General features: G+C 50.5%; 1 protein-coding gene across 3 annotated transcripts in view; it reads left to right on the top strand.

Annotated features, from left to right (window-relative positions):
- The window catches only part of LOC138522106 (uncharacterized), a 136379-nt gene that overhangs the window by 81996 nt on the left and 32787 nt on the right, over positions 1-21596 (top strand). For all 3 annotated transcript variants that reach the window (XR_011283242.1, XM_069635370.1, XM_069635371.1), the window contains one exon: positions 5276-5332. Coding sequence is in view for 2 of the 3 variants with exons in the window: in XM_069635370.1 (XP_069491471.1) it covers positions 5276-5332 (57 nt within the window). In the remaining variant the exon portion in view is untranslated. The remainder of the gene's footprint in view (positions 1-5275; positions 5333-21596) is intronic.

Here is a 21596-nt window from a genome sequence, read left to right as displayed (position 1 = left end):
AGCCGATCAAGTTCTTTCTTATCTGCATCCCCCCCCTCGTTATCTCTTTTCTGGCGCTCTCTCCATTTGTTAGAGCGGGTGAGAGAGACAGCGGCTCTGATCATTGGGTCAGCTTTACTCCTTTCCTCGAAAGTTGCAGTTGAAATCGTTGGTGGCATGGCATTTGAGGACAGGTACAAGATGTAGTCCGTGGCCTCGTGGGCTAGGGTGTCATCCTTATTCATCATGGGGTGTCTGGCCAGGTAGTCCGCTGGGTTGGCATCCCCTCCCGGTTTGTGAATGATTGTGTAGTGGTACTCTTGCAGCCTTATTCCCCATCGCTCTATCCGAGGTGGCATCTTGGTCTTGGGGTTGCCAAATATTGAAAGAAGTGCTTGGTGATCTTTCAATAGGGTGAACTTCCGTCCTATGATAAAGTGGTGGTATTTGTCACAGGCCCACACCGCAGCGAGGCTTTCTCTCTCCGCTTGTGAGTAGGCCCTTTCTGTGTGTGATGGTGCGCGGCTGGCGTATGCCACCACTGCATGGTGGGTGTTGTCTTTGGTGTCGGTCTGGGCAAGGATTGCTCCGAGTCCTACCGGACTGGCATCAACCGTAATGATGGTGTGCCATTCTGGATGGAAGTATGCCAGCTGACGGTTGTTGGTGAGGCTTTCTTTTATGGTTATGAATGCTGCTTGGCAGGGTGCGTCCCAGACAAAAGGTTGGTCCTTCTTCAGGAGGGTGCGGAGTAGGTCAGTTATTGTGGCATAGTTCGGAAGGTAGCGTGTGCAGTATCCTGCCATTCCTAAGAAGCGGTGTTAGCGGTCGATGTGGGGGCCTGGAGTTCAGTAATGGCCTTTATCTTGTCCGGGTCGGCTGTTATTCCTTTATTGGAAAATATGTGCCCGAAGAATTTGAGGCTGGTCTTATTTATGTCACATTTGGGTTTGTTTAGCGTCAACCCTGCTTTTTGGAGGATGTTTCAGATAGCTGTTAGGGCCTTGTCGTGCTGTTCTTGGTCCTTCCCAAATATTAAAATGTCATCACTGTAGTTTAGTGCGTTCATTTCGGATGCTATCAGGCGTCTGATCGTCTCCTGAAACATCTCTGCAGCGGATGATATGCCAAAATTTAGCCTTTTGTATCTAAGAGTCCGTCGTAGGTTGCAAAGGTGGTGATGGGTCTCGATTCTGGGTCCAGGACAAGCTGGTGGTAGCCCTGATTGAGGTCTAGTTTCGAGAAGAATTTCGCGTGATTAAGCTTGATCAACATGTCTTCCAGGCTCGGGCCTGGGTGTCTCTCTCTCTCTGGATGGCGGTGTTTGGGATGCGCATATCTTCACATATACGGAAGCGTCCATTGTCTTTGGGCACGATCACTATTGGGGATACCCATGGCGTTGGTCCTTCTGCTTTTTCTATGATGTTGTTGAGGAGGAGGAGCTGAATCTCCTTCGACACTTGTTCCTGAAGGTGGACGCCCACCTTGCGCGGGTGCTGTGGTACTGGCGTGATGTTGTCGTTGATGTGTAGCTTGATGGGTGAATTCTTGAGCATTCCCACTCCCTCAAATAATTTGGGGAATTGGCGTTTGAGGTCTCCTTTCATGAGGGGACGGTCTGTTATCGCCATGATGGATTCACGTGTCGGTGGGTGTCCCTCTGATTTACGACTGGTCGTAACGTAGGTCAATCAGAACCAGGGCACTGACTGTTCGGTAACTGAGGATGCAGCGGCCGACAGACGGGATCCTTACGACATGTATTGTGGAGGTCACCGTGATGTCACGATGTCGTAGGCCACATTGGAATTGCCCTCTGGAGGTCATGGGTAGGGCCGCTCCCCATCGAAAGATGTGTGTCTTGGATTCTCGTAGGGGGTATGAAAGGGCGATTTCACGGTATAGGTCTTCCTTCATGACGTTTACCGTCGCTCCTGTGTCGATGACAAACCTGTTTCTGGTGTTCCCTAGTTGAATCGTTACTCTGGGAGCTGAAGTGTCTTCCACGTCAATACTGAGGAGGCGGACGTACTCCCTGTCGTAGCCATCTTGTAGGTATTCAGCATGTTTGTTTTCCCTTGACTGATATTTTGGTGGGGAGTTGAGATACGGGTCCACGTCCTGTTCGGGAGGGGGGGGCAGGGTTTCCCTCATGTACGTCGCCCCTTGGTCTGGGATTTGCATGAAATCACGTTGGCGGATGTCCTATAGCTCATGTTCCTTTCTGTCTGGTTCGATCTGGAGTCCTTCAAGGGCCCTTACAGTGTTCGGGCGTTGGTAGGCGTTTATGGGAATTGGAGCGTTTCTATCTGCAGAGCGATGCTGTTCCGTATATGTCTCTATTGTGCGGTTGGCAGGCCGCGGGCGTGTTGAACTTCCTTCTGGTAGTTGTTCCTTGCACATCACTTGGAAGTGGTTTTCCATTCCACATCTCAAGCTGCGTTGGCCGATGGCGGGGCACTTGGCCTCTGTGTGGGTACTCCAATCCACAGCGGTAGCATTGGCGGTCACTTTGTGTCCGTTGCGTTGGGTATCTCGGGTTTGCTCTGGTTTGTGAGGCTGGGTATTGGGCGTAGGGGCTTACAGCTGCAATGACGTCGCCCTTCTTGGGGTTCTCAATGGCTGCGGTCTGGATGTCCACTCTTTCATACTCTCTGGCCAAGTCCAATACCTCCTTTAGGGAGAGGGGCTTCTTTAGGAGGTGCTTCCAGAACATCGAGGATATGCATCCTTCAATTATGCGCAGTCTGATGGCTTTGTTGTCATTAAAGTTGGCGAAGTCGCACTTTGTTATTTTCCTCTGGAGGCGGATGACAAATTCTCCTATCGATTCATGGGCGAGTTGACCGCATTGATTGAAGGTGTATCTCTCATAGTCGCGGTTGGGTGAATAACATTCTTCTCATTGATGGCTTGTAGGAGTTTTGCATACGTGGTGCGGTCCTGTAGAGGGATCATGCGTATGATATTTTTAATTTCTCTCCCTGCGACATTGGCAAAGATGCTTAGTATGTTGGGTGGTTCCTGTGTGCCAATGGCACCTACGAAGTCCTCGCATTCTTCCACCCACTCTTCCCATCGTTGACCCTGATCATGGTGCGGGTTCAGTGTGAATGGAGCAGGTCTCCTCATTAAGCTGGCGTGGGAGGAGGGTGCTCCTGGGACTGGTGGTTGGGCGTTGGGATCTGCTGCGTCCGGGGCCGACATGAAGGCACCACTGGGTTTGTTTTAATGGTTCAGGTGGCACGTGAGCGCTGGTCTGGGTAATCTCTCGGGGCACTGTGGCCGCTTGTCGTGTGCCAGGGTGTGGCCCTGCTGTCTGGCGCTCAAAATTACTGGCCCTGTAGGGTGGGTTAGCTGTAAAGTTCGTGATGGCCTTTTACTGTACTTATGTGGGGCCAATGGACTCTGGGTTTGGCCTTTCTTGCCGGTGTTGTGCCACTCTTTATCGTGCTCCTCTATTCTTCTTACTGTTTGGGTGTCACTAGGTGGGAGACACATGGTTTCTCTTATTGGCCGTAGCGTGGCTCTATTGTATTTGAATGTCACACGTGGGGAGACACGGGGATTCCCTTCTTTGTATAGGCTTTATCGTTGATAGGATGTCACAAGCGGGAGACATAGGGTTTCCCTGATTGCGATCGTTCCCTTCCCGGGCCCCGGTGGAGTACCTTACTTGGTGTGTGGCTGCCGCGGTTGCAGGATCTTCTTTCCGGAGACTCACGGGCCTCCCGCTGGTCTTCGGCGGCAGTGCGGTCGCTGGAACTTCTTTCCGGAGGCACACGGGCCTCCCGCTGGTCTTCCTTCTAGAGGCACACAGGCCTCGAGGTCGACGGCAGGCACACGGGCCCTTCTCCACTCACAGGCACACTGGCCTCTTACAGGCCTCTCCCTCCTAAGGTGCACAGGCCTTAAAGTTAACGCCGGGCACACGGGCCTCTCTTGATCTGCAGACACACGGGCCTCCAGTCACTGCAGGGCACTCGAGCCTCTGCGCTGCTGCAGGGCTCACGGGCCTCTGCTCCGCTGTGGGGACACAGGCCCCCTTATCCTGCTGGGCACACGGGCCCTCCTAATCAGCTGCCGGCGCACGGGGTCCGTGTCGACTTCGTCGCCAAGTGTTGGGCGCTACACACTCACTCACATTCGCACGTAGTCATGAGGCGGAGCCAGCTCTGCTGTGAACTGCTTTTATTCACTCCCTTGACATAACTGCCGTTTCTCCCCCTTGGCCCCTCCCTTTCCGCCCTCTTCCCGCTTCTCCCTCTCTCTGCTCTTAAAGGGGATATGTCCCTTTTGATTACATATAACATACTCAAACGGGTAAAGGCTGTGAGTCATGAATACCCACAAACCCCTTTACAGCAACATGAGCCACATGGCTGGAATGCTGATTGGGGGTAGGTAGTCCAAACCCCTGCTTGCCACAGTGCAGATACATAAAGTACTGCCTGGCAAAGCTCCCAGGACCCTGGGAAGAGATGGCATTTCCAGACAATCAAGGGCAGGAAGATGGCCAATGACAGTTCACAAACCACGTGGCACAGCCACTTTAGGTGTATATTACACGAAATATTGTGCAGTTAAAAAAAGGTGCACAGAAGTGTACCGGAAAAATAAGAAACTGTTCACTGCCACCAGCCTCTCTTGGGCACATCAAAAAGCATGTTACAGAAAACAAAGAAAAAGGGGTCCCAACTCTGCCCCTGTAGCACCCACTCGAAGGTGAAATGTGTGACATAAGAAGAACACAGGACATCCTGAAAGGTGATGTTTGCCATTTACTTAACCCTAATGCTGGGATGGCCTGTTGGGGGTGGGGTGGGGGGTATTTGCATTCATTAAGCATCTGACTATGAAACGGGTAGAACCACCTTCACTGAGCTGGTGTGCAGCTGCACCCCTGCTGTGGTTGTACGTTTCTACATTAATTTTGCATCTCGGGCTATTTCAGAACCCGAGAAATCTGGAATGTTCTTCCTGCAGAAGTTGAGTGACTTGTCCCCCCAGGTGTGCATCTGAATGGGTATTTGTAGCGTATTTCTACTGCACCCCCGGGACTGATCATCAGCCAGGCTGTAATGAGGGTCTGTGCTGGGAGATCAGACCAGCCCATTGAAAGGGTTGCTGGGGGGGGGGGGGAGATCAGACCAGCTCATTGAAGGGGGGGGGAATCAGACAGCTCATTGACGGGTGGCCGGCAGGGGGGTTTACATTTCTTAAGCTGTGAAGTATGAACTCATTTCTCCTGCTGTTTCCTCTTAATGAACTCTCTTCACTGCTTCCTTCCTAGAGCCTCATCCTGTGGCAGCTACGACAGAGCCAGCGTTGAACAACACAACCCACAACAGTAAGCTATTTCCCCTTCCCCCCTCCTCAGGAGAGGGTTTGTGAGCGTGCTGGCTGGATGCTGGGTGTCAGAGTGGAAATGCTGTATCGTAGCACCAGTAGTTCTGGGCTCCTTTCTACCTCACACTTGCAAGAACCACTAAATGGCTTCTCCTCCTCTCCCTGTGGTTTATAGGTTCTCCTGTAAGAGAAGGGCAGAGTTGGTGGGATTTCAGGAATGGAGGAAAGTTGTGTGGCGAAGCAGACAGGAGACACTAATCCATGCTCTGGGCGTGTTGGCTCATTGGATGTGTATACACTGGAGTGGTGATGGTGGCAGCTCTGCTACTGCTTAGCATTGACCTCTGAAGCGTTGGGTGCGCTCTGTGGTTCTGAGTGATATTCCCAGGTGCTCGGGTAGCCTGGGGCACCTGAGTGTCCACATATGAGGGTAAGAGAAAGTGATGTCTCAGGCATTGCAAATGAGTCACACCACACATGAAATACTGTCCCAAACATTCCGCTTTTAGAAGGGCAGGGCATTGAATTGCACAGCTGGCACAGCATGGCACAACGTAGAGTCGCGATGCAGAACAGAGCACTCATGAAACCAGGGAACAAGGTCAGCACCTTTATTACTCGTTGTGGAGGGTGGCATGAGCACCCAAGGGGGTAGGACAATTGAGCACAAGATGGCTGTCTTGGTTGCCCCATGAACCCCTGTACAGGAGGTGAGGGGAACACACATATGGCTGCTAGGAATATTTGCCAAAGCCTTGAAACCACCCTTGATCCGACCTCATTGCAGCTCATTTGCATACCCTAAATGTGCATCTGTCCCCTGGGCTCGAGGTACACGTAGGTGCACGGCTGTTCACCTCTGCTTAGATGGAGTGATAATAGAGTAAGGCGTAAGGGTCCAAACTAGAAGGACCTGCTTCCTTGGTCCAAATGCATGGCTTCAAAAACACAGTTCCGGGCGTCACACTTTGATTCTTCGCGGAAATGTCCAGGCTCAGTTGTTACACCAGTAGAACCAGTAGGACCCTGTGACCCCCATCCTCCTTACCCTCCCCCTGGCCAGGTACTATTCAGACGGCCCTTATAACACACCTAGTCAAGAGCCCACTACAGTCTCTATCGCCTCTACTCTCATGAGTGCAGTGCCCTGCTCCTAGAGCCAGCGGTTTCACTTTGTTTGGGGGGGGGGGCAGTGGGGGCTGTCACTTGCCAGGACCTGGATTCTTGCTCCCAATTGGCTCTTAGGAGATTACTGCATAGTGCAGGAGATTTGATATCGTCTTGCACCAGCTCTCAAGCTCTCCATCCCAACTTCCCCAATGCCTGTCTCCTTTTATACTGTCTTAGACCTCTCAAGCTCTCCATCCCAACTTCCCCAATGCCTGTCTCCTTTTATACTGTCTTGGAGCTCTCAAGCTCTCCCCTGTTCCTCTAAAACCATCAAAGACCACATTGACACCCAGGCTCCTGCTTTGGCTGACTTCTGCAGCCACTCCTTTGCCACTGAAGTCTTCCATTGCCCCCTGAAGCACTCCCTTGTGCACCCTCTTCTTAAGAAGCCCTCAGCCGACCCCTCCTGTCCTGCTAACTACCGCCCAATCTCCATCACTCCTTTTTTGGGCAAACACCTGGAAAAGCTGGCCATCTCCCAGCTTAATCTTCACACTGAATTGGTTGGTTGTCTCCATGACCATCAGTCTGGCTTCAGAGCTGCCAGAAGCACGGAAACTGCTCTCCTGAACATCCGTGAAGACCTGCTCTTCAACCTTGACTCCAATACCCCCTGTGTCCTCATCTTACTTAATCTCTCTTCTGCCTTTGACATGGTCAACCATGCCATCCTGCTCAACTGTCTCTGTGATAACCTGGGTATCACTGATCAGGCCCTGGCTTGGCTGACCTTTTCCTCTCTGATCGACTCTCCCAGGTCCAACTTGGGTCCTTCCTTTCTTCTATCTCACTCTCTACCTGTGGTGTTCCCCAGGGGTCTAATCTCGCTCCCTTGCTGTTCAACCAATACCTGGTACCCTTCGCTTACCGCATTTCAGCTCTCTGCCCCAACTTTCAGTGCCATGCGGGCGACACTTAGCTCATTTTCAGGCTCCTTCTGCCATCTCTTCTCCTTCTCTCATCTCTGACTGTCCGCTATCCAGGAATGGTGTGCCACCAATGACCTCTGCCTTAATGCCAGTAAAACTGAGATTCTCCTCATCGGCACACCTGCTCCCTCTTTTCCTGTCGCTCTCTGGCCTGCCTCCCTTGGCCCTCTTCCTTCTACCACTTGTGAGGTTAAAAACCTTGGTCATCTTCAACTCCACTCTCTCCTTCTCTCCTCAAATCTGACGTCTCTAAGAAGTGACACTACCAGCTGCACCTCCTCAGAGGTATTCTTCCTTTCCTCTCCTTCCCCCAGAAGCTCACGGCCTCCTGTGTATAGGCGCGTTATAAATGCCATATCATATCCTACCTTCCACAATGCATGTCTCCTTTTATACTGTTGATGCCTGTCTCCTTTTATACTGTTAATGCCTGTCTCATTTTATACTGTCTTAATTTCTTAAGTCGCCCAATAAATCTTGTGATTGGCTAGGACTGCCCAGGCCCCGGGTCCTCTAATTGGTCAGTGTTGGCGTTCCACCTCCCCCCGATCCCTTTCCTGTTGCCCCTTCATTACTCTTGGGTGGTGATCCTTTTCCTGATACTCGAGTTTGCTAATCGGGTAATTCTCACAAGGGCCCCGTAGCCTGAATGACCTGCTCACTCTTGTTGCATCCCTTAGAGGTCTCCCGCCGTTCACAAGAGCCCCGTTCCTCACCCATCTTATAGCTGTTGGAAAACAGTCTAGACGTGAGAGTCGGTGAGCGAGCCACTCGCCCTCTCTATGGTTTCTTGCACAGCTGAGGCAACTCATGAGCCTGACGTGAATTCTCTGAGCTCACCACGTGAGTCGTTTGCCGCCACTTGAGAACAGTGATCTTTGCTGCTACCTGCTTCCATCATGTCCTGGGGGTTTCCTAACATTGTGGGACTATTAGTGCATCTAGGGGTGCCTGGGTCGTCTAGTTTACGAGTCATAGGTGTTGTCTCGCTGGAGTTTGGAACAGCCGTCTAGCCAGACCCAATCCCGAAAATGACCTCTGCACCTGCGGCCCTTCGACCCCCGGCAACCAGCAATCTAAGTAAGTGGGTCCTGTGGATCTTGGGACCCTAGTGGTGGTTTCTAGTAGAATCTGTGTACGGGGGTGATCTTGCATACCCGTTTCTACCCCCCCCCCTCCTGTTGCAGGGCTACTAAGTCCTGACCCTTCATCTCCTTCACCAGGCCGTGATTGGTGGAGTTCCTGCCAGTGCACACCACTGTCATCCCACCCCCTCTGAGCTTCCCCTAGTGTGCTGGATTGGGCGAGGACCCCTACTTTTAAAGATTTACTTTTGTTTTTGCTTCTGTGGAACAATTGACTTATCTATTGGCTTTGCCAATACTTTAAAGAAATCCTGACCCCTTAACTAAAAGTACCTGGTTGCAGGCAGTAGAGGTTTAAGGTGGCTTGTGCTGCTATACAAGAAGGACATGTGGGATAGAAATGCGGTCAGCTTGCCCTCCATTGGTAACCGTAGGGGCATTGGGTCCCAACCTGGCCTTCGGCAGGTCACTGAGGCTAAAAAGCACTTTGCCTGGACGCTGTACTCAGACTCTGAAGGGAAGCAGTGCTCCCTCACTTCATGACTGCAGCCTATCTATACGCAGGGAAGAATAATGCTGTTTTGATCACAAAAGAATGTACAATAGATAAGAAATCAGGTTTGACAGGAAGCAGGGAGATTCTTACAATGGGGGGAGTTTGAGGGAAATTCTGACCAGGGTGTGGAGGGGAGTTAATGGAACAGTCAATACATGGGTGAACATACATAGATTAAGGACAACCAACATAAGACAGTTTTAAGAGCAGGTACGTGGTACGGCCAGCAGAATCATTGCAGACGTGCTCTCCAGCCAGGAGCCCACAAAGGGGCTCTTGATAGTTCTGACTGGGGTGTCAAGACGCCCCTGAAATCCACATCCCAAGTTTCCCAATAGAGGGGCTCCCACACTCTTCCACTTCCCCGAACGTGCCTGAAAAAGAGCACTGGAACCCATTAATGGAGCAACCAGATTTGCTTGGCTGACCAATAAATGTACCTTGGTGTAGGTGTGTCTAATTGAAGGATGGGGGTTGTCTCGGGAGGATAGCTCAGCAGCAATGTGCCCGCCTTGGAAGCAAGACGACACGGAGAAACACCGGTTCGATCCCCGGGCCCGCGCTTAGAAACCTCTGGGTATTAAGCGCGTTTATAAATAACCAATTGTATATCATATCATACACATGGTTCTGACCAGGTACTGGGACAGCGTTGCTTCTTTTCGACCGAATCCACACACTGGGACCAGGAAGAATGATGATCAAAGCTCTGCACCAGTGTCCTCAGAACCTTTCAAAGCCTGACCTTAGGCGATTCACTGTGGTGCTCCCGGCCCTTGATCCGGCGTGGCCAGTTGGATCACCACCTCCGCTCTCCTGAAGCTTCTAGGCTGCCTGTGTCACCCGTCGCTGAAGTGGGCGGCCTGACGTGCAGCTGCCGCTGGACATGTTCTTAGTCACCTGGACAGTCAAGCAGGCTCCTGGTACTGCTTCGCTGGTGTGATAACCTCCGGTGGCATTTTGTGGGAGGGTAGATTTGAACGACCTTGCTGTCGTGGTTTGACGGGCAATGTTTATATAACAACAATGATAATGACAGACGCGATGTTGTACCAAACATCTTTATTCGACTGCCTCTTTCCGTTCCACACTTGGCAGTAACCCCGCCTTCTGGTGGCCCCGCCCCTTCACCTCTAGAACAAAGGAAGCTGACTGTCGGTTGCTTGTCCCTGGCTGACATAGACCGAGGACATTACATTCCCCCCTCCCCCCGTCTCCCTCCGCTTAAACCAAAAAGGTCCTTTTTCACTCCATCTCTTCAATCCATCTGGAGGGTTTGCAAATGGTTCTCTGGATGGACTTCGCACTATTGGGGTGTCGTTTTCTCTATCACGGTCATGCTCATCAGTGTCTACATCTCCATCTGCAAAATCTGAACAACTGTCAGAGGAGTCTCTGTGACTTCTCTGACGCAGTCTCATTTCTTTGAGCTGCAGCACTGTCAATCTGTTCGAAAAAAGATGAATTTCTGGTGACGGGCCCAATTGGGCTTGCTGCTGTCACCATGGATCCTTTGACGTGTGTCACGGTCAGAGTTTCAGGGCTGAATGCCGGCACCTCTTTGGATCCTTGCGACTGTCGTGCCAACACTTGGTCCCCTATGTGGATCTCGGTGTCTTTTATCTTCTCCTGGCATCGGCGTATCTCTTCATTTTCTCCTTGCTTTCTTTGTCTTTGTCTCTTGCTCTTGCATTTGCAGCCATCACCACTTCCTTATCGGTGGTTTGAGGGAGGGTGGTTTTTATTACTCTGCCAAACATCAGTTCTGATGGGCACACCCCTGTGGAACTGTGATGCGTGTTGTGATAGTCTCTGATATGGGTGCAGATCACTTTCATGAACGACCCCTTTGTGATGGAGCTTATTTGTAGTGTGCGCTTTACATTGGCCAAAAGCCTCTCAGCAGTGCCATTTGCCTAAGGGCCATAACGGGGTGACTTTCGTGTGTTGAAAACGCAAATGCTCGGCAAACATTGCAAAATCATGCCCACTGAATGGTGGGCCATTGTCCAATTTTTACAATGCCAAGGATGCCATAGTCTGCAAATATTTTGTCCAAAGCCGGGATGACTGCGTGTGCTGCTGTTGAATGTATCCAGTGCACTTCTGGGAATCTCGGCATTTCATCAATGATGACTAGAACATACTTGCCATTTGGCATGGGTCCAAACATGTCAACAGCAGCTTCGTCCCATACATGTAGTGGCATTGAAGTCATTTTGAGCAGTTTTGGGAATGTGCGTGGTGTGACCGCTTTACAGGGCATGCAGTTTCCAAGTATCTTTTCAATTTTCATGTCCACTTGTGAAAACCACACTTTGGTCCCAAGTTGCTTCTTGGTGGACACAATTCCCCTGTGTCCCGTGTGTGCCATGGCAATGACTCTTTCCTGCAATCCCACTGCGATGACAATTCCATCTTTTTTCAGCATCAGACCTACTGAGGATATGGATAGAGATTGCTTCAGTAGGTGGAATGTTTTTAAAGCCGAGTTTGTTCCGTCTCGGAGAAGGGCATTCCTCTTTTCTGCCAATCATGCCACCTCCATGAGGACACGCTGTCTTACACTGTCATGAGTACCGGATCTTGTTGCATGCTTTGCAGTAGCTCCGGTACGGTGAGTGATTTGGTCAGCACGTTACTGACAATGTATGTGATATATAGATCCGCTTTGGCAGATTGCGCCTCTTCTTGCACAGGCATTGGATGTCTTGATGGGACATCGGCCGGATTATTGTCCTTCCCTGGACGATGTACAATCTTCAATGAATACTCTTGTAGTCGTAACCCCCATCGCGCAATGCGAGGTGGCATCTTGGCTGGAGGCTTGCCATAAATGGTGGTGAGTGCCTGATGGTCGGTGACAATGGTGAATCTTCGCCCATATGGAAATAGAATAAAATAAAATGCTCACAAGCCCAGACCACTGCAAGACTTTTTTCGGGCTGCAAGTAGGCACACTCAGTAGGGGAGAAACTATGGCTTGCATAGGCTTTCAATGTAGTGAGCGGGTGTGGAAGCGGACAACGCTGAATTTCGTTTCACTTGAGCAAGAATGGCCTCTGGCCCTACAGGGCTTGCGTTGACGGTGACTTCCGTTTCTAGGTCAGGGTCATACTATGCCATGCAGGATGCAGATGCGATGCTTTTCTTGATTTCCTGGAATGCATCTTCACGATCTGTGGACCACATAAAGTCCTGCTCCTTACCCGTGAGGAGAGGCAGAGGAGTGCTTATAGATGCGAAATCTTGAATGTACCTGGTACAATAGCTCACTATGCCTAACAATGATCTGACTGCCGATGTAGACATAGGCGTGGGCGCCTCGACCAATGCTCGAACTTTGTCTGGATCGGGTTGCATTCCATCTTCTGCGAAAATATACCCAAATAATTTGTAGTTTTGCTTAGTTTACATTTTGAGGCATTGAGGGTCAGATTAGCCTCTTCTAGCGCCATGCATACTCGCCGTAGTGCATCATCATGAGCTGCTTGTGTCCCTCTGAATACTAGGATGTCATTGCTATAGTTCAGACATTGGGGAATATGTTTGATAACTTAGTGAATTCATTTTGAAACATTTCCGCCGTAGAAGACACGCAGAAGCGAAGTCACATGTAGAGATATAGTCCTAGATGAGTTGAGAATGTAGTTATATAGCGGGACTCCAGATGTAATTCAAGTTGATGTTATCCCTTGTTGAGGTCTAATTAGAGAAATGTTTTGCTCCGTGCAACAGGTGCATCATATCAGTCATTCTCTGCGCTACGTGTGTTTCTCTTTCAATGGCTGTTTGGTGCCCTCATATCCACACAGATGCAAATGGTGTTATTTTCTTTCTTGCCAACTGGAACGATGGGTGATACCCATAGCGTGGGTCCAGTTGCATGTTCTATGATGTCTTGGTTGAGGAGTGATTGTATCTCATTTTCTACTTGGATGTTCAATGGGATGCCTCTGTAATGTTGAGCCACCGGTTTGATCTCCGGGTTCATATGTAATTTAATCTGTTTGCCTTTCAGCTTGCCTAGGCCTTTCAATATTGATGGGAACATTTTCACCATCATGTCCTTTGGATTTGCAGTGTGTGTAGACATGATGTGCACTAGTCCCATCTGTATAGGGGACTTGAGTACATATATCGTCACCTTTGCCGTTTTGTCCTTTCATGTGCCAGTGGCCTTAAACATGCCCTTGCAGTTTCGTGGCGTTTGTGTGCCATAAGGGTAGATGTCAGGTGGCTGTAGTGTCCTCTTATTTTTAGTCCTTAGTAAGTTTCTTCGCTTACCACATTTACTGTGGCTCCTGTGTCCATTAGGAATTTGCGAGGGCTTCCATTTATTTGCAGCAGTAGAGTCAGGCTGTATTCAGTTGCAATCTTGTTGCCTATGGCGTGCACGTAGCCCTCTATTCGATCAACAGTGGACGATGATGAATCTGAGTGATTATGCCGTCTTTGTGGCGAGTTGATCGCCTCCTAGAGTCATCCGGCGAAAGTCTTCGATGGGTGTCGTCCCTCCTATCTCTTTCTTGCCTATATTTGTGGGGAGATTCTCGCTTTGTGCTGGTAGACCAACCTTTTCGGCTAGTGGGAGACCTCCACTGTCTGGAACAGGTGTCTTCTCGTCTCCTGCTTTGCTCCCCTCGAGTATGAGATTTCTGGAAATATTTTACATTTTTACACAACGACGGAAAATGATTTTCACCTCTACATTTGTCACAGTTGTGTCCTAGGCATGGTCCTACATGAGGAACACTGATAACACTTTCTTTGTTCTTGCATCTGCTCTTTTCCAGATGATCACGTTTGGCAGAGGGGTGACTGGGCCATCATAAGTGTTGCCTGGACTGAGGTAATGCTTGTTTACTAATAGGATCATGTAACGTTCGGTGAACAGTTTAGCAAATGACAACAAGTTGTAAAAAACAATATCAGGCATTTATCATTTAGGAACCTAACCCATTTAATTTGTTTGTGGATTATTTATTAGAGAAATTACCAGCTTTTTTAGAAAGTAAATGCTGCAAATGATCCTGCGATCGCATAAAATCCTGCAAATACATGTTTCAGGCCTCGATGTGTTCTCAGGGCTGTTGAAAAAGAAATAAAAAGGAACCTTATAACGATCACATGCCTGCGTTACCTTCTTATGCACCTGCTCTAGTAGAGGCGGGGCCCAGTACTCGCATTATTGAAGGTCCAGGACACCTGCAGACCGTGCAAACATTGGAGAAGACCCTCGCCTCAATAGCAGATCTCCTCAAAGGACGAGATCTGGAGATGCTGACCTCAGGTTTACAGATTTCACTTCATTGATCCGAGGAGAGACAATCAGATGCTTTTTATAGATGCTTTGAAGAGGATTTTCAAACGCGTATGTTGGAAGGAAGTGTTTCATTTTTGCAGCTGTTCCATGTTTGAGTTACTTGGGACCCCCAGCAGATCTGTTGCAGAGTCCTGGCTCTTCACTTACCTGCGCAGGTCCTTTAATTTGGGGGCCCTAGTGGGCCCCCAAGGCTAAGTGTGCAGGGGACCTGTTTCACTCTGTCATGCTTTCTGTTGTGTTTTAGTGCAGCACACACCACCTTATATGGGAGTGCTGCAGGAGTAGTTTGTGGGCCCTCTTCACTTTTGTTTTGCAACATTCTTGTTGGGAAGGATTTTCTTTTTGCACTTTTCCCTCCATAGATTTCTACGGGACATCCTTTCTTTTTACTTTGTCCTTGACCTGACTTTGGGGGCCAGTAAAGCCTTCTGCGATACTTCCCTTGCCTGTTTGCTCTTTCTTTTGGGGAAACTGACCAGTCCATATGACTATCAGTACTGAGAGACTTTCTTATGGGGAAACTGACCTGTCAGTCCATATGACTATCAGTACTGAGAGATTTATGGGGAAACTGACCAGTCAGTCCGTATGACTATCAGTACTGAGAGACTTTCTTATGGGGAAACTGACCAGTCCATAGGACTACCAGTACTGAGAGACTTTCTTTTGGGGAAACTGACCAGTCCATTTGACTATCAGTACTTGGAGGCTTTCTTATGGGGAAACTGACCAGTCCATATAACTATCAGTAATGAGAGACTTATGGGGAAACTGACCAGTCAGTCCGTATGACTATCAGTACTGAGAGACTTTCTTATGGGGAAACTGCCCAGTCAGTACGTATGACTATCAGTACTGAGAGACTTTCTTATGGGGAAACTGATCAGTCAAGTTGACTATCAGTACTGAGAGACTTTCCTATGGGGAAACTGACCAGTCCTATGACTATCAGTACTGAGAGACTTTCCTATGGGGAAACTGACCAGTCCTATGACTATCAGTACTGAGAGACTTTCTTATGGGGAAACTGACCAGTCCTATGACTATCAGTACTGAGAGACTTTCTTATGGGGAAACTGACCAGTCCTATGTCTATCAGTACTGAGAGACTTTCTTATGGGGAAACTGACCAGTCCTATGACTATCAGTACTGAGAGACTTTATTTTTTTTTTAAACGTGTTTCTTTTAAACAGGCAAGTTATGGCAATACAAAGCGTAATCACTTGTGACATGTTGCATACAGTAATACCATTTGACGCTCCTCCCACCCCACCCTTCGGTCTCAAGTTCCGTCTTCACGTCCCCGCAGGGGATCTCCATCCTGAATAGTTCTCCTGGCCAGTTGGGGCTTGAAAGTCAGGGCCGGGAACCTTTGGTCAAAATCCAGTACCCGACCCCAGATGTTGCGAAAGCGATGTAAAGTGCCTGCCCCGGCAGCCGCCACCTTCTCGGCGATCAGGATGTCCCAGACTTTCATCCCCCAGAAAGGCATGAGAGGGCCTTCTGTCGTTTTCCAGATGTGGGCTATCACGTTCCTGCCTGCAAGTAGGCATTGCGATAATAGTTTGGCCTTGGGACCAGACCTTTGTAAATACCGGGGATCGGTGCTCCAAGGAGGATAGGTTCGGGGGCCAAGGGCAGTCGCACCTGAGTGATGTCCGCTATCTTCGCTAGGCATTGTTTCCAAAAGGCTTGAGCCTTGGGGCAGGACCACCACATGTGGAAGAAGGAGCCTATTTGGCCGCATTGCCTCCAGCATTGAGGGTTGAGTGTGGAGTTCATGTGGCGAAGTCTTAGGGGAGGGTAGTACCACCGGAGGAGGATCTTGTAGGCGCACTCTCTATTTGTGATGCATGATGAGGAGGTGTGAGCCCGGGACCAGATGTCAACCCACTGTTGGTCTTCAATCGGATGGCCCAGGTCCGCCTCCAATAGGGCCATATACCGGGTCTTGGAGGTTAGGAAATCCATTTGGAGGCGCTTGTATAGAGTGGAGATTCTTCCTCAGGCGGGAGCTCATTAAGGGTCAATTCGATGGCTGTGGGGGGACGAGTAGCCGCCTGGCGAGTCTGTGGGTGGGTACACCAGTGGCATAGCTGGGTATATGTGAATCTATCTTGTTCCTGGATCCTAAAGAGTTCTTGCATCGCTCAAAGGTGCAGGGTTGGCCCCCTTCAAAAAGTTGACCCAGGGTCTCTAGGCCTCCTGCAATCCAGGCCTTAAAATTCCGGGGAGACAGACCAGGAGAGAAGGTCAGGTTCATAAACACCGGGGAGAGGGGGCTGAGCCCCGTCGGGATCCTCTTCTGTTTCAACGCCTTGTCCCACACCGAAATGGTGTGTTTGGTGGATGCCCGAAGATTCCGCCACTGTCGCCGTTCCGGAGGGGGGACATGTGGCAGAAAGCATAGCGGGAGAGGTAACTGCGCTTGTTCGAGGTCCACCCATCTAGGGCGGTTGGTGAGGACTTGCCATTATTGGATACAGGACAGTTGAGCCGCCATTTGGTATTTCTGCAGGTCAGGGACCCCGAGGCCACCCAGTTTCGCGTTGCCCAGCATCGTGGATTTAGGGATCCTGGGCTTTTTCCCCCTCCAAATAAACTGCAGCATTTTCTTCTGTAGGCGTTGAAGGGCTGGCGTCAGAACCGGCACCGGGAGTGTGGAGCACGCATACAGAAATCTTGGTAGTAAGTTCATTTTACAGGCTGTAATACGGCCCATCAGCGATATCTCTTGTGTGCCCAGCGTCTCAAATCTGCCTCCAAGTTTGTAAATAATGGGGGGAAAATTAGCCCGATAGGTCTCGCTTGGGTTGGCCGGGATCTGAACTCCCAAGTAGCTAATTCCTTTGGTCGTCCATTGTATTGGGCACAGCGGAACTAGGGCTTCCCGGTCTTCTCGGGTCAAACCCACTCCCATGGCGGCTGATTTCCGGTAGTTGACGGTGAAGCCTGTGACCTTGCCATAGCTCGTTATCTCAGCCAGGGCTTGAGGGAGGGAGGAGCAGGGTTTTGTGATAGTCAGGAGGACATCGTCTGCATAGAGGGCCAGCTTGTGGTGTGCCGGGCCTGATTGAAAGCCTTCGACTGCAGGGTTCAACCTGATCCGCTGGGCAAACGGTTCCATAATTAGAGCGAAGAGAAGTGGCGACAGCGGGCATCCCTGTCGGGTTCCACCAGTTAGGTTGATGGGGGAGGAGAGGGTGCCATTAACTCTGAGAAGGGTTTTGGGAGCTTTGTAATTTGCCAGCGTCATAGTGCAGAACTCCTGGCCAAATCCAAAAGCCTCAAGGGTGAGCCTCATGAAAGTCCAATCCACTTTGTCGAACGCCTTGGTCGCGTCCAGGGCCAGAAGCACCAATTCCCGGGAATCCCGGGAGGCAAGTTCCACCAGATCCAAGGCTCTTCAAATGATGTTGGCCGTGGAGCGGTGTCTCAGGAAGCCACTCTGATCCGCACTGATTATCTCCGGCAAGAACTGAGACCGACGTGATGCCTGGATTTTAGAGTAAATATTAGCATCTATGTTGAGCAGGGCGATGGGTCTATATGATGCAGGGTTCTTCGGATCGCCTCCAGGTTTAGGCAATAAGACCGTAATTGACTCCTGCATGGACGGGGTTACAGTGCCCGTGGTCCTGAACGAGTTAAACAACTGTACCAAAGGTGCTAATAGTTGGGGTTTGAAATTCTTGTAAAACCGGTTGTATACCCATCAGGGCCCGGGGCTCGGGATTTAAGGGCTTTTATTGCCTCGTCCACTTCTTCGTCAGTAATCGGCGCCTCCAGAGAGTCACAGGCTGTTCTTTTTAGCCGGGGAAGCGCTGCACCCCGTAGGTATTCCTTCTGTTCCTCCATGTCCCGCACTGGAGCGGTCATCGCCTGAGTCAGGTGGGTCGCAGCGAGCTGCAGTTTGTCCTGGTCAGCGTAATGGACCTTGCCTCGTTGGTCCCGCAGGCCCACGATTGTATTGTTCCTCTTCGCCTTGGCAAGTTTGGCCACTAGTAGCTTATTTGCTTTGTTGTTTTTAGCATAATAAAACTGTTTTGCATTTGCCTTTTGGTGGGCAGTGTGTTCGGCATAGTGGGCCTTGATCTTTGTTTGTGCTATCCGGATGGCCTGCTGAGTTTTAGGGGTCCAGCCCTTCTCCTTATGGGTCCTTTCTACATTTCTAAGGTCTTCCTCAAGGCCCTGGCGAGTTTGACGTTTGTGTCTGATAGGCCGCTCCTTGCGCAATCAGTTCACCCCGCACTACTGCTTTCATTCTGTCCCAAGTATTGGCGGTAGAGGTGTCCTCACTGGGGTTCTCCTTAAAGAAGTTGGCGATCGTGGTTGCGATCGCGTCTCTGAGTGGCATGTCGTTGAGAATCGGATCATATGGAGTCCATCTGCGCTGTTGGGGGTTAGCTGGTTCCTGCACTCGAATTTCCAGGGTCACCGGAGCGTGATTAGACAAGATTCTGGAGCCAATTTTCACATTGTTGGTGAATGTGAAGATTTGTGGAGACACTAGAAGATCTATCCTGGAGAAGGTTCTGTGGACATGAGAATAAAAGGAAAAGTCTCTTTCGGATGGGTGGAGTACTCTCCATGAATCCACCACCCCCAAAGTTCTAAATAGTTGTAGGAGAGCCAGGGCTATGGTGAGGTCTCCGGCACTGGATGGGTGTGACTTGTCTTTCGTGGGGTCCGGGACCCCATTGAAGTCCCCTCCAATCACTATCTGGCCTTCCAGAAACAGGAGAGAGTTGTACTCAGGGATTCATAGAACAGCGCCTGGCCTGAGTTGGGTGCGTATACGAAAATTATAGAATAGAGTTGTCCTAGTAGTAGGCATTTCACCGCCATGTACCGCCCCTCCGGGCAGCTTAAAGTCCAGAATTTGAGTGTTCAGTCCCATCCCAAATAGGATAGCTGTGCCACCCCTCTTGAGTTCCCAGATGCGAAAAGTTGCTTCGGAAAGTTTCGGGAGCGTAGGCGGCTATGGTCTGCCGGCAGCAGATGGGTTTCTTGTAGCATAGTCACTGCTGCACCATCGTTCTGAAGCTTCTGTAGGATGGACTTGCATTCGGCGGGTGAATTTAAACCCTTGACATTCAGGGAGACGAACCTCAGAGTTCGTTGTTCTGGGGCCAGTTCCAGGGAGGTTGACGAGTCGTGGTGGAGCGGGGGAGATGTAGAGGGATCAGCCATCACGTCGCGGAGTGCGTGGCCATTCCCCAACCTGCCTGTGGGGTTTTGTCTCTGGCCGCCAACGGGAGGGCCGAGTTTTAACTGAGGGTGGCTGACCTTTTGCGGGTCTAATGCCTCCCTTGGCCAACGGGGCCATAGAACAGTGTGTAGCCAACATGGCTAACCTTACAGGTAATCTTAGTGGTTTGTTCCAAGGACTCATAGATGGACTGTGCCTTGGAACCGGGCCTGGACCGTGGAATTATGCCTGCTGCTTTAAGGATGAAGCTTATCTGTGTTCCTGAGGGTGCTAATCGGATCATGGTGCCGGGCTGCGAGCTGGGATCGAGGTGGAAGCTCCATCATGGGGTCGCATCCGGCTATTTCCTCTTCCGGAATCTGGGAACCTTCGACCAAGAATCTTGTGTGGGATTAGGGGACGCCACCAGGTTTGAGTCAGACGTTCCTTCGGAGGGCAGGAAAGACGAGGGTTTGGAAGCATCTGGGCGCAGGATGTCGGTAGCATCTTCCAGGTGGCTAATTTTCCTGAGTGAGCCCTTGTAGGAAAATTGCAAAGCTGTGGGAAAGAGCCATCTGTAGCAGATTTTTTGAGCCTGAAGAAGGGTGGTTCGAGGACGAAGGGCTCGCCTCTTTTGAAGAGTAAGAAGAGAAAGGTCCTGAAAGATCTGGAGGGAGGTCCCTTGGAATGTAATTTCGTCTTTGGAGCGGCTTATCGCCGGGATGGCTTCCTTCATGGTAAAGAAGTGCACCCTAGTGGTGATGTCCGGGGGGGTGCGGTGGGGGGGTGGAGGATCCGATTCCACTCTGCATCGGGGGTTCAGCCTGTGGGTGCGATCTAGGAGAAGCTGTGAATCTTCGAGGTCAGGGAGGAGGGATTGGAAAAAGAGGCCCACATATTCAGCCAACCCCTTGTCTGGGATCGAAGTGGGAACCCCCCGAATACGGAGGCTGTTGCGCCTATTTTCGAGGTCCTCTTGCTTGTATTTCAGGATGTCGTACTTGTCCTACAATAGTCCGATTGAGCGTTGGACCTCAGTTAGCGCGGAGGAATGATCTTGGATAGGATCCTCAAAAACTCCCACTCTTTGTTCAACCTCCGAGACTTTTTTATCTGTGCTTTCCAGTTTAGTTGTGAGTTCCGCCATACAAGAGCGGAATTCTGATTTGATATCCACCATGAATTCACGTATATCTTCTTTGGTCGCCAAAGGTCCCTTGTTATCTAGGGATTCCAGTGAGATAGAGGGGCAGGAATCTTTGTCGGAAGCGGTCAGCAGAGTTGCTATGTCCGAAGACGTGGTCTTTTGTTGCTTGGTCATCGCGCTGGTTGTCAGCGGCGGGACAATGGCCGCCGGGAGCGATGTAGCGGTGAAGAAGAATTGCTATGGGAGCTGCTCACGGGCCCCCAGAAGCTAAGAAGCGCTGCCCATGCGGGATGTAGGCCTTATCCGCGGGCAGCAGGGCCGTGGGCCGGGGCGCCCCAGGAAGGGCTCAGGAAGGGCTCAGGGAGAAGAGCATGCGGGCTAGGCCTACCTTAAATCTCTTAAGGGGCTCCTGCTGAGGGCTCCCGCCGCCAACCGTTGGGGGGATCGTCTCCCATCTCTGCTCCAGGAAATTGAGTCGCTTCAAGGGCCGTTGCGTATGTCCATAGGCCAGAAGGAAGGCCCCACCGGGCACCCAGGTGGGCCATTTCTTATGGGGAAACTGACCAGTCCTATGACTATCAGTACTGAGAGACTTTCATATGGGGAAACTGCCCAGTCCATATGACTATCAGTACTGAGAGACTTTCTTATGGGGAAACTGCCCAGTCCATATGACTATCAGTACTGAGAGACTTTCTTATGGGGAAACTGACCAGTCCATAGGACTACCAGTAGTGAGAGACTTATGGGGAAACTGACCAGCCCATATAACTATCAGTACTGAGAGACTTATGGGGAAACTGACCAGTCCTATGACTATCAGTACTGAGAGACTTTCTTATGGGGAAACTGACCAGTCC

This window comes from Ambystoma mexicanum, chromosome 13 (genome assembly GCF_040938575.1).
Source record: "Ambystoma mexicanum isolate Mex_15411 chromosome 13, UKY_AmexF1_1, whole genome shotgun sequence".
NCBI lineage: Eukaryota > Metazoa > Chordata > Amphibia > Caudata > Ambystomatidae > Ambystoma > Ambystoma mexicanum.
The sequence above is the reverse complement of the archived record's forward strand: the minus strand, read 5'-3'. Positions and strand labels throughout refer to the sequence as shown.